Source organism: Triticum urartu, chromosome 7A, assembly GCF_056163025.1.
Source record: "Triticum urartu cultivar PI428250 chromosome 7A, HENAU_Tu73, whole genome shotgun sequence".
Taxonomy (NCBI): domain Eukaryota; kingdom Viridiplantae; phylum Streptophyta; class Magnoliopsida; order Poales; family Poaceae; genus Triticum; species Triticum urartu.
Window position 1 is genome coordinate 158,500,934 of NC_141879.1, and position 15,615 is coordinate 158,516,548.

The 15,615-nt window shown below is 43.7% G+C and overlaps 2 protein-coding genes across 3 annotated transcripts; both read right to left on the reverse strand.

The window, feature by feature from the left end:
• Positions 1 to 5,308: 5,308 nt before the first annotated feature.
• Positions 5,309 to 10,772, reverse strand: LOC125522156 (protein PHLOEM UNLOADING MODULATOR-like). 2 transcript variants are annotated; one of them, XM_087533363.1, is made up of 5 exons: positions 9,489 to 10,772; positions 6,737 to 7,131; positions 6,452 to 6,645; positions 6,273 to 6,365; positions 5,309 to 5,957 (listed from the first exon to the last, which is right to left on the reverse strand). In XM_087533363.1, exons 1-5 carry the CDS (start codon positions 9,818 to 9,820, stop codon positions 5,562 to 5,564), a joined length of 1,410 nt encoding a protein of 469 aa, XP_087389489.1. In that variant the 5' UTR covers positions 9,821 to 10,772; the 3' UTR covers positions 5,309 to 5,561. The 2 variants fall into 2 exon arrangements, with proteins under 2 accessions (XP_087389489.1, XP_087389488.1); XM_087533362.1 differs by lacking the exon at positions 6,273 to 6,365.
• Positions 10,773 to 10,905: 133 nt separating this feature from the next.
• Positions 10,906 to 13,869, reverse strand: LOC125523163 (shikimate kinase 2, chloroplastic). The gene is made up of 9 exons (XM_048688217.2): positions 13,565 to 13,869; positions 12,674 to 12,720; positions 12,530 to 12,584; positions 12,280 to 12,440; positions 12,072 to 12,154; positions 11,828 to 11,957; positions 11,527 to 11,605; positions 11,346 to 11,410; positions 10,906 to 11,200 (listed from the first exon to the last, which is right to left on the reverse strand). The coding sequence occupies exons 1-9, from the start codon at positions 13,752 to 13,754 to the stop codon at positions 11,132 to 11,134; spliced, it is 879 nt and encodes a 292-aa protein (XP_048544174.2). The 5' UTR covers positions 13,755 to 13,869; the 3' UTR covers positions 10,906 to 11,131.
• Between the last annotated feature and the right edge of the window lie 1,746 nt (positions 13,870 to 15,615).

A 15,615-nucleotide genomic window follows, 5' to 3' on the forward strand; every position in this document is an offset into this window, starting at 1 on the left:
GTTGCCGGCGGGCAGGGCTTGGCAAAAGTTCATCAAAGATGTTCTAGGCCCATGGAAACAACAGCTGAAATGGATGTGACCCAAGGTAATTAAGTAGTACTAGCCTCTTTAATTCTAATTTCAATACCATTATCATGCTTGATTAATTATTATCTGATTGAATTTTATTCTCGTAAAGACCATGAGGCAGGCACCGGGGAATGATTTATGCGCATACTACGTTTGCGAGAACATTCGCATTATAACATCCGAAAGGACCAAAGATGCTAGACAAACTTGGGTACGTGTTTGCCAGAACACTATTCATAATTTTTATATCATTACCTAATATATATATATACACATGACAACTAATGCATTCATATTGATCTCCTTCTTTAAAGATGTCGGAGATGCGGGATCAACTCCTACCAACGGATCGCGTACGAGTAATCCAAGAGGAAATAGCGGGATTTTGCTCGACCAGGTCATAGATCACAAAAGGAGAATACCATTACAAATTGTAATGCCTCCATGTAATGATCTGCAAATTGTAGGAGAAATTGTACCAAATTGTATATATATATGTGTGTGTGTGTGTGTGTGTGTGAATGGTCGTGCGAGAAATCCGATGATATATATATATATGATCGGTTCTACGAGAAATTCTATTTATATATATGCATAACGTGTACAATATGTAGTAGCGTAAAATATGTTTGAAATGAAAAAAATTAATGGAAAACACAAAATTAAAAGGAAAATAAAGCATAGACCCATAAACCCCATAACCTTACCAACCGGGACTAAAGGCCCCCAGCCCCCGGGCGCTAGATCGTGCCACGTGGTGAGCCTTTGGTCCCAGTTTGTGACAAACCGGCACTAAAGGGGGGAGGCTTTAGTTCCCACCCTTTAGTGCCGGTTGCAGAACCGACACTAAAGGTCCTTACGAACCGGAACAATAGCTTGATTCTGCACTAGTGAGAACATTCAATATGCTTTTTAGTTGTTGAATATCGCTTTCCTGGTATGAACTTTCCAAAATTTTACGCTAACGCCAAGAGAGCTTTTTCTGATCTTGGTCTTGGTTATAAGACGATTCATGTTTGTAAGCATGGACCCATAGAGGTATGTGTTCTCGTAGAGACAATTATTCATGTCTGGTGAGTTTATGTTAGTGTGTCATGTTGCTTTTGTTGGTTTGATTTTTTGTAGAGTTGGAATCTTTCCTCGACATTATGGTGAAGATTTTGTGGTTCGATGACCTGCACTTCTAGGGTATCATCCCCAATCTAAGTCCATTAATCGCTCATGGCTTCTCATCTTTTCGGATTTCTGCCTCAAGGGGGTTTCAGAATCTTTTACCAGTAATCAAGTTTGTGAGCATGAATGAGTAGCGGTATCATAGTTCCGGTCCAATTGCAGTCCTTGACTGTCTTGGTGGTTTTTTCGGCTTGCAAAGGTAGGTACCATGAAGATGTTTTCAAGAGACTTCCTTGTAATTACGAGTTAGATTGTAACACCTTGGATTTTGAATCAAATGTTGTACCTATAACGGTTTTGACTATGAATAAAGTTGCATGTGTTTAGAAAAATAGTCGCCCGAATCCATCCTAGACACGCATTTCGCGTGCAAGATTAGACAAAAAAGAGCAAGAACCATCTACATAATTGTTATAATCACATTGTTTTTATACCCTACCAATGAACTGTGTAAATATCATATCATTGAAAGGCTTCGTTAGTCCAACTAGGATTTGAGACCACATATATGATTGAACTACTATGTGCTCTCACAAGATTCACACAAACACGAATACAAGGAACTAGTATACAAGTATGTAGGTCTATCTGCAGCTCGATCAAATCAGACTTTGCTTCTTACTACTGATAGCTATTTTTGTGTTGGTTGTTGCATTTTGCCGGCATGCAAGCCTGATGCATAGCTAGCTAATTTTGCATGACATTATACAACATCCACATAACTAATCATGATCTCATTATTTTATCTCAATGTATTATATTTGCAGGAGGATATGAAACAATTTCGACGGAAATTAGCTATCATATTAGTCGAATCAAACCCGAATAAGCTAAAAGGAAGTCCAATATACTACCAATCTGACGATGAATCTAATTCTGAAGTTGAGTTCTTGTATAATTCACCCGACGGAGTCAAAGACAAACTACCTACCTCAATACCCATCATGCTCACATATCCACATAATTACTTGTTGGGTTGTGCACTACATCATATCGATCGATGATGCGATTGTTTGTAATAAGCAACATTTAGAAGTATATAATGCAGCAGTATACATTATTATGATTCTTACCATCCATTTTTCAGGAATGAATGGATACAAAGCTCGACACCTCATCCAATGGGTTGAAGTATCAAAAAATAAAGTTAATAGTGTATGGACAATGATTGTTTCAACATGGCCGTGTGCATACTGGCATGTGATGAGGCATTATTATTCATAGATCCTCTTGAACACTTCATTGATCTACAATTTTTTTTGGAAGTTATCAGAATTAGTCATTCAAAATTATTTGTATCAACATGTTTCTAAATACTTTTTCTTACTCTGTTCATGATGTTAAATTCGGCTTGAAGCCAAATATTCAGATGTTGGCAACATTGTTTGGTAACTGCGTGAGGTAGACAACAAAACCTCATCGTGCAACTTGGTAACTAACATCTCTTGCCCGTTCTTGTCATGATTTATAATTTCTAATATCTCTTGATATATCTAGATGGCAAAGAAAGTATGTTAAACTGTGTTAAACTGTGTAAAACAGTCCAACAACATTGGCTACGGTAATGAGTTGGGCTTGTGCGTAGTCCAGCCCATTAGGCCCATTTGGCTCCTTTTCTTCCTCTCGGTACAAGGCCGCCGCCGCCGCAACCTCCCAATCCAGATCTAGCGCGATGAAGAGGCGTGAGATGAGGCCGGCCAGACAGACGGAGTTGTTGGGTCCGGTGACGAAGAAGAGCAGGCCCGATGAGAAGGAGGAGGTGGTAGAGGATGCTAGATCCAAGGAGGAGCTGCGGACGAGGAATAAGAAGACTTGTCCAATTTGTTACTGTTCGCTCAGGCTATTCAGAGTCGAAAATAGGATTCATCGCTTGTTTCTCTCATGCAAGCCCAACTGGAGGAAGGCGATGGGGGCGGCCGCCGCGTCGAGGATGCTGATGAAGAAGAGGCCGACAAGCTCCAAAGTCAGCGAGGTTAGCGAGGTGAAGGCGGCGAGCCCCAAGCCTAGCGAGGCGAAGGAGGTGTTGGCGGACGCCGAACTGATTGAGAAAGGCAGCAAGAACATGGCGTGGGGCGGAGAGAGAATGAGGAAGATTGTGGCCGACGCCGAATCGAAAAAGGAGGGCAGCGGTTACTTTACGTGGGGTGAAGAGGCAACGAGGAAGTGGAGCGGAGAGAGGGTTGCGAGGACAGAGACGTGGAAGTTCAGCGCGAATTACCTGGTGTTCATGAGGAACACTCTCCCTCCCCTGCCCGTCGAAGACTTTTCCACTAGCAATCCCTTCCTCCGCATGAACCAAGAAATAGCGGCCGCCCAATACAAGGCTAGGCATGAATTCTGCGACTACGTCTTCAGCCGGCACGATGTCAGAAAAGGGTACTCGGAGTTCCAAGTGGAGGTCACGTACGACGGGGAAGTAATGGTCCCGGCCAAGTTCCGCGACAACAACAAAGACAACGTTGCCTAGAACCGGTTTCTGTTCATCAGGAAGCATGGATGGTTGCCGTGGTAATGAGATAGGGCCAGTTTCATAACAGCAATACAAGTTAACTTGTGTGTGAGGGAGATTGAGCTTCAAAGTTGTACTGCGTACTGGTGACAATATTAATGCTAACGATCTCCCCTTGATATTGTCAATGTCAATCTCAGGTACGGATCGTCTTCGCTCTAGCATATCTTGGATGGGACCCTTATATTGCATTATCACATATGCAGAGTTTCTTGTGGACACAAGAAATATATTGTCTTATAGACACATCTATTACATGACCGTATTTTCTGGCGACGTAACTAACTTGAGAATTCGAATTCATGGACCCAACAAACAGCAGAAGTATACTGTACTTTGGACATAACTAATACAAGATTTTCATCACACGCGTATTTTATGAGAACATCTAGCACAATAACTCACATAACCACGTACTCGTGGACGCAACTTAGAGAAGAACATAGAACTTTTGCCACCGGTGACAAACTTTTTTAGAACGAAGCTGGTGACACAACTTGCTGCCAACATTAACTCCTCGTTGGGAATGCGACTTACCAAGCAGACATGCAGCATTTTCTTGCTCAATCAGAACAAGCTTGGTTCATCTTCAGCACATTTTTTTTTCGCACGACATTCCTTTGGGAAATTCCCATAGTCATCACAATTATAGCAATGGGCCATTGCCTTATTGAACTTACAATTTTTTCTTCTACTGGAGCCATTGCCGTCTCCTTCCTCTTGAACTGGACTCCCACTCAGCCGGGGTCAACAGCAAGTGCTTGAGTGTTTTTTTTTTTTTGAGCATCCAGCAAGTGCTCAAGTAGCTCCTCATGTGGCGTCGGGCCGAGTAATATATACAAGGAGCTCGAGACCATTCGGCGCTTAACGGGCCACTTGCTATTATTTTCGCTAGCGAGCGCCCACAAAAAGGGATCGCTGTGTTTGATGGGCCTGCCCATCTTGCTTCACTTTGCACGGTTTTAGGAAGCTTCCAGCAGCTTCCGAACATTTTTTAAAGTGTGAACCTTTTTTAAGTGTTGTAAAAATATAGAAGGAACTGTGATACTTTTCTAAATTCCCGCAAAAAATTACATTTTCATGAAAGTTTTTTTTAAAAGAGTCATGAACATATTTTGAAACATGTGGACTTTTTAAATGTCATGAACCTTTTTTACAAATTACAAGTACATTTTTTAATATATTTTCATGATCTTTTTTAAATGGCATGAACATGTTTTTAAACATGTTATAAATATTAAATGTTTAAATCCAAAAATATATATTAAATATCACAAACATTTTTTTTGGACAAACATTAATTTTAAAGCTGCGCAAACAAACTTTTACATTCCACGAACATCTTCTAATGTGTCGTGAACATTTTTAAAAACTAAGTAAGGTATTTTTAAAAATATGCTTCAAAAAAATCTTCACATGTTTAAAATAAAGTTTTCATCTATCTCTAAAATATATCGTGTCTTTTCTCTAAAAAATAGAGAAAGAAAAGAGCCCAAAGCACATAAAGAAAAAACAGATGCACACAACAGGAACGCATGATACATTACAGAGCCACATTCTCGTATTCAGTTCATGCTCTGCACCTTGTTAATTCTTGTCACATCAAAAATAAGTACTGAAAGGCAAGAAATAATCATTCCTTTATCAGCAAAACCTGCATGCTTTTATCAACAAGTAGGTTCCCTGCTCTAAAACTACCTGTTAGTATCAATTCCCAAGTTCTCAGCCCATATAAGCATCGACAAGTTCAGGAGCACTGACTAAAATATACTTCTGGCAAAAAATAAATGGAAGTCAGGATGCCAATCAATCATCCATTGCTAGTAAGTGAGAATGCAAGGAGAACAAACAGGAGGGTGAATGTAATCATAAAAGCAGCAAAGGATAAGATGACACCCTGTGAGAAGGTCCTCTTTGACTGTCCAGCCATCTCAACTTCATTTAGCAGCCCCCTTATTTCGTCGATGTCCGAGTCCTTTGCAGCATGAAATAATCTGTTGTGAACCTCATCGAGTTTGGCGAGTCTTCTAGCTTGATCTGAATCCCTGATGGACCAGATGAATCCAGTGACCCGCCACAAGAGGATTCCAACGTAAATTGCTACAATGCAGTCGGCACTATAATGGTAACGCTCCCGTATCTCCCTCTGGGCACTGTGCAGGACTAGAAACCATATCCCACCTGATATCCATCCCCCGTACGCTTCCTGCGAGGTGCCACATGGACATATATAGTATTAAGCTGGACATCTGTCCCTTTAGAACAAATGGATATTTGTACAGGGATTAATTGACAACACAAAAATTAAGCATAAAAACTGTCCGAATGTAGCGTGGCGTTCATATTGAAGAGAGGAAGATAGATAACACCAAGCTGAAGTCTTCACCACAACAAAGTTTTTACACTACAGGAAAGACAATGAATGGTATAAATGCAACAATGGCATACGAAAGACCAACGGGAACTGGTCGATGGCCTCTTTTACATGGACTTAACTGCAAGACCCATATTGAGAAATCACCTCTAAGGCTAATGCAGAACCACATATTAGCAAGGGTGCGCGTATCACACTTCCTTGGTTGTGACATAAGAATGTTTGAACATAGGGGTGATCCTGGTGAGTCAATTTCATATCATTTGTAGCATGACATGCAAAGATTAAAAAGAAGTCAGTTCTGTGAAGATGACAACACAACATACCGTCCATGCCATAGCAGTCAGGACAGCAACAAACATGTGCCCACTATATATAAGATCATTGCAACCACCACCGGCTTTATTCACCAAATGATACCATGAAGGGCCCTCTCCGGCAGATGGCCTCAATATGTCTATTAGGAAGCTCATATGTGCCCAATCAGGTCTATAGTGATCAGTATAATTTTGAACACTGGCTGCAATAAAAAAATGATCCTAAACAGTTACTAGAAGTCAACCAAATTAAAGCAGCTACACCAGGAAGTTTCATAAGTTAAATGCTCTAACCATATGGCATATCCACTAGTATGATCCTGCGGATTGCACGCGGATCAGAAGCATACGGAACATAATACTTCTGTGCCCAAGCATGAGGATGGTCAGGTATTTTATATCGAGCAGCAGCACACCAAGGCCTTGCAGATGGAAGAATCGTAGAAACAAATGTTATGGTCCGAAGAAAACGCCCGACCGCCATAGCGAACATATACCTTGTGCCTATTCCAAGGCCAGGACCTTTGATGCAGTCAAAAAATGCCGAGAATCCCAACATGATAAACAACATCAAGTAACTATGTAGAGTGATGATGTGGGCTCTCAATAGATAAACCACAGTTTGAGGAAGCCTCTCGTTTAGTGCTAGAAGAAGCCACTGACCAGTGTCGGGAAGAGGAGCAGTAGATCTGTTAATGTTATTGAACATGTCTTAGTTCAGGTCTTTGAAGGCTGCAGAGTATGTGCATGTCCCTAAAAGCGCAGTATGCAGTATGATGTATTGCACTTGCACTAAACACTCGAATACATGAAAAATGAACCTTTTGAAGAGTGTACCAAGAGTGTTGATGTTGCCAAGGACCAAGGTAGCATCCCTATATCTTATAGGCAATAAAAGTAAGAGAAAAGTATATTTTTTGTCCCTCAACTTTGGGCAGAGTCTAGATTTGGTCCCTCAACTTCAAAACCGGACAAGTTGCACCCTTAATTCTTCAAACCAGTCAAGTTTCGTCCCTTGATCTGAAAGAAGCGATATCCATGCTGAGTCAACATGGTTTTGACCAGTAGATGTCCTTCGTCCTTCGTCCTTCTCATCCTATCTCTTGTAGGCATTTTGACGAGCACTTGCAGCGAGCCTGCACTTCCACCACCTCGTTGGCTGCACTTGCAGCCCTTCCGTCGGAGCCCAGCCACAGCGCCTCCGCAGCAGCACGGTGTGTTGGATTTGAGCCTGCTAGATCAAAGAAGCTATGCGTACGTGCAAGCTAACAAGTACGCTAGCAAGCTGCTTAATTGATCTACAGGACCAATACGTGTAGCCGCTGCCTGAACCTGGCGAGCTAGCTACCGGTGCACGTACGTGGGATCCGGCAGGACCAGCTGCGTCCGCCCGAGATGAGCCTTACCTTTGTAGGGACCATGGCACCATGGTGAACCGCTCGCCCCGGCGAGTCGCGTGAAGTAGGCAGTGAAGACCCGCGCCACGCTGGCTTCGTCTGCGGAGGCGGCGGAGAGACTCATTGCGGGCGTGGAGATGGGCATGTCGCTGCCGCCCGTTAGCATGGAGGTGTTCCGGAGGTCCATGCTGCCACAGGTACCTCGTGCTGCTGCCGAAGAGCTCCACTCTAGCCCTGCCAGTATGCCGGTTGCTCGTGGCGCTCTGCGCAGCTCCTGCCCTGCAGGTATGCCTCCGTGTCGTCTCTGGTGCCGGTGGCGCTGCAGGCGCATGCCAATTGCTCGACGAAATTTTGACCGGAGATAGGATGATAGAGGGGGGAAGATTGCCACATGCGCACCGACCGGTCAAAACCACGCTGATTTAGCCTGAAAACTGCTTTCGTTGAGTCAAGGGACGAAACATGTCCGATTTAAAGAGTTAAGGGTGCAACTTATTCGGTTTCAGAGTTAAGGGACCAAATTTAGACTTTGCCAAGAATTGAGAAACGAAAAATATACTTTTCTCTAAAAGTAAAGACGCAGGAAATTCTTTACATGAAAGTTATAAACCACAGAACCATATACAGCTTATGTGAGTCTGACAATGGAACCTGACCCTAAGGTAAAATAGATCACATGTACAAACAAAGTGGATAGAAGGAACAAAAGCAGACTCACATAAGCTTTATAAGGTTCCGCTAGTGTCAAATTACAATTCTCATGTCTTGGTTTCCATTAAAACTAAATTGCCTCTTGTTTTCATGCATGTGCATTCACTACAATGAACAGACTATTGCGTTCACTGTTTTATGAAGCATGAGCTAACAATTGCAGTTTATAACTCCCTTTTTTAAAAATCATCCTATTTCCTATCCAAACCAAAGCACCATTAATTCTATCCAATATGCAGTGAATACATAGTGTCTTGAGCCAATCGTCCTAATTTGTATTGGGATAAGTCATAAGTTGATGTGTAATCCAAAAGTGACGAACTTGAAGCAACAACCATTGCACAAGCTCCAAAGTGCAGCGAGAGTGCAAACTTAAATGCTACGCCCTTCATTGCTAAATATAAGTCTTGTTGGAAATAGACTACATACGGATGTATATAGACATATTTCAGAGTGTAAATTCACTCATTTTGCTTCCTATGTAGTACATATTGAAATCTCTAAAAAGACTTATATTTAGGAACGAAGGGAGTATCTTGTTTTTCCTGGACAGCTTAGAATCTTAGATATGCTCGTACTGAAGTAGAGTAGTTGTATGATAACTTATTGGATCGATGACATGGACAATTTTACCAAGAAAACAACAAACACGCTATTGGAGATACTCTCAACGACTAGAACAGAGCAATTGCAAAACAGTTTTGCTAAGTCTCAGTCGACTGAGAGACTTTGTTATGTCTCAGTCGATACTATCTTCCTTTGATTTTGCATGGAGATTCATGAAAAAAAATCAGTTTTTTCTTTTTTTTTTTCTTACGTACTATATCATTTGGCTGAGACTTGGTTAAGTCTTAGTCGACTGAGACCTAGCCACACAAATTGCAAAAGATAACTGTAGAATTAATCTGGAAGAGGATAACTAGAATTTGTTCAGAGACCTATGCCACCGGAGGCCGAGCACGCTGGAGACGAACCGGACGGAGATGGCCTCGCAGAGCAGCGCGGCGAGCATGAGGACCATGGCGGCGAGGAACCACGGGGCGGCGCGGATCTCGGCGTCCCAGCGGCGGTAGAAGGGCGCCCGCGCGGCGGTGGCGAACGCCAGCGCCGCCCAGATGGCCGGCTGCAGCCGCCCGTGCAGCGAGGGGGACGCGCGGCTGAGGTAGTCGACGCCCACGTACGCCGCGGCCGCCAGGCCCAGCCCGCCCGCCGCGAGGGGCCGGCGGGGGGCCGGCGGCGGCACGGGCCTCTCTGCTTTGGGTCTCGGCATGGCCGGGAGGTTTTGGGTCGAGATCCTGGCCTGACCATACTGGAGTGCTCATGCGATTAGAAGGTCGGCGTCGCATTTCCCCGAGCGTCCCGGCCGGCCAACCACCAACGGGCTGCATGCAGAGTAATCCTCGATCGAGCAGGCTTGCCCACAGGTTCATGCATACGACTGTCAGTTAACAGTTCGCGATAAGAGTAGAATACACGAAATGGTGATGACGGGAGTCGTATCGTTGCAAAGGTGTTCGATTGCCCAAAATTCTGTTGCAGAGGTGGTGATCTTTTCTCAATAAAAGTGTCGTCCCAAAGAGCTGAAAATTTATGTGGCAGCATTACTAGCCTTAATTTTCAAAAAAAGAAAAAACATGCCCAAACTGCTATCAACACTTAAAGTACCGAGATGATGAGGTCAAATTCTCACTGGTTCCGAGTTACTGAAAGGTATGATTTGAATTTCAGATGCACATCGTCGAATGGAATGGGAAACTACAATTTTCCGACGTAAAGAGACCCATATTGGTATGTTGTATGAAAAGACAAACAGGAGGGACTTAAAATACTCCCTCTGTTCACTTTTATAAGACGTTTTAGATCGTTCAGACAGTGTCCAAAACAGTTCAAGCTCGGCTGTCTATAGCATCTTATAAAAAAGAACTCGGAAGGAGTATCAAATTATATATACACGTAATTTGTAGTACCTCTTTTGTACATCTCACAAATCAATGTTATTTTGGTCCAAAAACTTGCGCTGGAAATTTCCTCTCATGCGGTTCCTATAGGATTTTTCTTTTCAAACAGAAAATCACTATCATAATTTTAACCCATGTCTTTTCTTTTCTTAAAATATACTGTCTTGGATATTGGACTGTGGTCATGGTCAAAACTATTGATTCCTGTCATGATCTCAAAATGAACCTATAGTGATACTTCGCTTTCAAGTGGTGCGTTAGAAAAATGGCGAAAAGCTGCTGAACTGATTTCATTCAGTGGTACTTTTAACAATTACTCTGTTTGCAATGGTATTTTGACAACTGAACACTAATGTACTGTTACTTTGACAATTGTCTGTTTGAAAGAACAGCTGAGTGAAAAATGTAAGTGTGATGATCTCATAACCGTGGAGCTCTTAACATTAGCTCCATCGGCTATTCTTTTATTTTTATCAGAGCATACTTCAGCACAACTCCTTTTTCACTATAAAGAATGAATCAATGATGTTGAGCGATACAAAAATGAAGATACACGGACACGGTACAAACAAATTGGGGCTGAAATTCTACAAGGATTGCATCGTTCGTCTCCTGGCACCAATTTATAAGTCGTCGAATGGGCCACTGGCCATGGAATGCTCAGTGACAAAATTCTTAATCTTTTGTAGGGCCTGAAACACAACAGGTAAGTTACATCAGGGGAAAATTGTTTTCAAGGGGGTGGTGCATTGGAGAAAGCGTGATATGCCACTTGCACATGAATAATTCTTTGCAAAAATAGAAGCACAGGAACAGTTGACTTGAGAAGTACAATACCTCGACAGCAATATCAGTTGGGGTTAGCTGAGAGACATCATCATGACCCTTTTTAGCTGCAAGCTCTGCAAAGGTAAATACTAGTTGTGTTATTCTCTGTTTGGGCATTACAACTTCGCTCGGGAGAGGCTGGAGTCTCGAGACCCATCTATGACCATGAAGCTAGGGGCATCTAACATACCTTCAAGAGAAACCCTCACATCGGCGTTTGCGTAAGCATCCCCTCTTTGCTCAGCGAGCAGGCTGAGTTTCGTGAAAGCCTGAGGCACCAAATCAACGAGTCATGCATTTTCACTAGTGCAATGCAAACATAGAGAAAGACATATGTGTGCAACCAATCAAGATGCAAACGACTTGAGAAATTGCAGGGATGTTTACTGTAAATTTTTTGGTGTCCCATTTAGTGTTTCATAATACAGCTATTGATTTTTATCTGATGGGCATGCTAAGACAGCTTTATTTCAAAAATTTAGAGTAGGTACCGCTGTGTATGGATCAGCAGATGGCTGATCTAGAAGGGGCCGAGAAGCAGTCCCAACTTGTGCAATTCGCTTCGCAAGCGCATCCAAAGGCACATCCAACATGATAGACAGACCTTTCTTCATATATCTCCTGAGAGTAAGGAAAATTGACAGAGATCAGTACCATTATTCATCTAAAGGAGAAAACGTGATAATGTAACATATTACAAGTGAGATGTTGGCGAGAACAGAGTAATTCCCATACCAGTTAACTGGCCGAATAACAGCACCACCTCCAGTAGCAACAACTAGCCGATGCATTGAGGATAAATCTCTCAAGACACTACTCTGCAAAACAAGTAGGTAAAAAAATCACAGAAATCGTTAGTCCACAAGTCTTTCCATTCTAATTACTACAAACACATGATATCTATAGAAGATCAAATTTTTAACAGAATTCATGGATTATTTACCTCACTGTCTCTGAAAAATGCTTCACTGTGAACCTTGAATATTTGAGCAACGGAAGGCATTCCGACTGCCTGTTCTACCAAACTATCACTGTCAAAGTATGAATAACCCAAGACTTCGGCTAATATCTTGCCCACCGTGCTCTTTCCGGAGCCCATCATTCCTGCAGTATGAACCCATTATTATTAGTTTGAGAGGCAATAAGATAAATTAACTGTATGCAACAGCAAACAGGCAGGTGCAAGAACTAACCAACTAGGTAAATACACCGCCCATTCAATTCAAACTGAACTTCTTCTGCTTTCCTCTGAAAGGTAATACAATTTTGTCAAAAAGATGCCCAGAAGCAGCATCTTATTTTATTCATGTCAGGAATTTTTCAGTATAAGTATGTACCTTTAGCAAGAGGGCTTCGTCGACTGAGTTATGCAAGCTCTGATGACCTGTATTACATACAAAAAGGTCACAAAGAAAAGTCAGTTTGACTAATCAGCCTGCGCGTCTCGTCAGGAAACCGCCCAAGAGAAAATATTAAAGATGTTCATATCATTAAAATATGCAGTGTGGTACTAAGCTCTGTAACATGTGCATAATTGACTACACCAAACAACTTAGCCAAATCTAAAACGAAGTGTAAATGTGTGCTGAATAAACTTGGTCAAAGTTATTAAACTTTGGCTTCAGACAAAACTTATACGCCTTATATTTTTGAACAGGGGGAGCCGTACACTGTTGCCGCACACAATTAGACAATTTCACATGTACTTACCTATACTAGAACAAATTCGACAACAAGATTTATCGCGCGTTGATTTGAACTCCATCAGTTTATTCTTCTAGGACACAAGTTAAATTCCACCAGTTAGGATGCAAGAATATTCCCATACATCGCAATCAGACAAGAGAATAGTTGCTTTCTGTCCGTCCCCCACCATCACCAGTAACACCTACTCGACCAAGCAAAACCAATAAAGCATTAGCTACCTACCCTGAAACTACATTGCTTTGTTTAGCCCACGCGTAACCACGTTTACGGTTTACCCCAAATCGACATCAGAGCAGCCATTCATTCCCCCCAAATCAACAAATTTTGCCACCAACCCTCCAGCCTTGATACGAAATCGTCGATACTCCCGTCTCAGTATTACGAGACCCCACGATTACAGGCAGGCAGAATCATATTAGCGTCGGCCCAGTCCGTCCCCAAAGTCTCGTCGATCCAACTCAGCTGAAAACTAATTAATTAATAAAAAATGCCGAGCAATGGAAAGAATCGGAGAGACAGACCTCTGGATGTCTGGACGCAGCAGAGCGGGGCGACGGGCCTGGCCCCGCGAACCCGCAGCGCCGGCGCGGCGGCCGGGCCTCCGACGCGCAGGGTCGCCGCCCGCGCCGGCCTGTCCCCGCCGAGAGCCCCGCTCCGGCGCCCGGCCCCGACCGCCCGCGACTGCATCGCGAGTCCCGCGGCCGCCTCCATCGCTGCTGCTACCCCCGGCCCGGTCGTCGCGGGTAGTAGGTGGCCGTGGCGTGCGACGTTGGAGGCGGAAGGAACGACAAGGGAAGGCGCGCGGGGGGTGGGGGAGCTGGTGGCCGCGCGGTCCCGGTCTTAAGTAGCGCCCGCGAGTGACGGGTCGCTGCGTCGATCCGAGTAGAGGAGTACCAAGTACGACGGTACGACCGTGGAGTTTTACCGTTTCGCCCTCGCTGTGCTAAAATATTTTATCCACTTTGATCCAACCGAGAAGCAGCAAGGTCCTGGAAACGCCGTGTATTTTCCACGTTTTTGTTGTGTGTTGAGGCTAGTGATGCGCATATCGGTGGTTACTTTTAGAAACAAATAAAGGAGCTTCAAAATTGGAAATGCGATTAAGCGATTTAAATTCTTTCCTCTCTAGAGTCACAAGCTTTTCTGCCAAAGGGACAGAAAAAAGAGGGAGAAAATGTTCAGTATACTCTCCGTTTATTTTTATTTCACATATAAGATTTGTCTGGAGTCGAATTTCATAAAGCTTGACCAACTTTACAGGAAAAAAATATCACATTCACAATATTAAACCAACATCATTAGATGCATCATGAAATTATTTTTCATTGTATAATTTTAGTATTGTGACGTTGATAGCTTTTCTTAAATATAAATTGAGAAGTGCTACGCGTCGGCCGGTGGATCTTCTCAGAAGATCCGCCGCCCCACGAGCCGTCCGATCTAGGTTGCTCACCGTACGATCGCTCTTTACAACAAGAGTATTGACTATTGCAACGAGACATTTGTTTCAGAAACACGTCGGTGACTATTGCAACAAGAGCTTTGTTTCAGTTGGTGACTATTGAAACAAGAGCTTTGTTTCGGAAACATATTGATGACTATTGCAGCAAGAGCTTTGTTTCGGAAACATTGGTGACGTTGCAAATCTCTCCGTGCATGATCCCTCCTTCCAACAAAAGCTTTGTTTTAGAAACATTGTTGACTATCGCAACAAGACCTATGTTTCAGAAACATTTGATGACGTTGCAAAAGCATCTACGAACAGTGCTTAACCCCCAAATGCCTCATCGCGGATGGCAATAGCCTGCCGACGGCTCGTAAACACGCCATGTTGAGCTGGGAGGGATCCATCAGTAAGGGTTCCACCGACATCAACAACGCCGACTAAGAGGCCGTGCGCTGCGCCGCAACACCAGGAGAGCTCGCGCCCGAAGCTTCTGTGCTGCCCGGTGATCCCGCTGCCCACCTGCGAGCCCTTTCTCCGGCGCCTCGTTCCTCCTTTTCTCTGCTCCACCTCGCCGTGCCTCTCCTCTCCATGACCCACCTCTCTCTCTCTCCCCCTCCCTCTCTCCCCCCTCTCTCTCCCTCCCTCCCTCACTCTCTCCCTCTCTCTCTCTCTCCAGGAACCCTGTAGCCGTCGTCAAGTCCTTCTCCTCCGGCTCCTTTCTCGGCGAGCTCGGGCCAGATCCGGCGCCCAGGGCAGGAGAGATCTGAGCGGCGGGGCGACTGGTTGGCTGGTGTGAGCGGCAGCGGCGCCCAGCTTCCAACGCCCCGTCCAATCTGCACCATGAGAGAAGAGATGCGAGAGAATAGACTGGGGAAGAGCAGTTGGGCGTTGGTTTAGAAATCAGGGGAAGGTGGAGACGTGTATCAGGCCCACATGGACACGTGTTGCACAGCGAAGGGGACGGACGCGAAGTTTCTTTTTAGCCGGTTGACGTTGAGCGTTTTCCATATAAATTTGGTCAAACTTTACAAAGTTTGACTTTAGATAAATTTTATATGTGGAGTAAAAAGAAAGAAATGTAGGGAGTACTAACGTGTTGCAAGCAAAATAATCCTACTATACTAT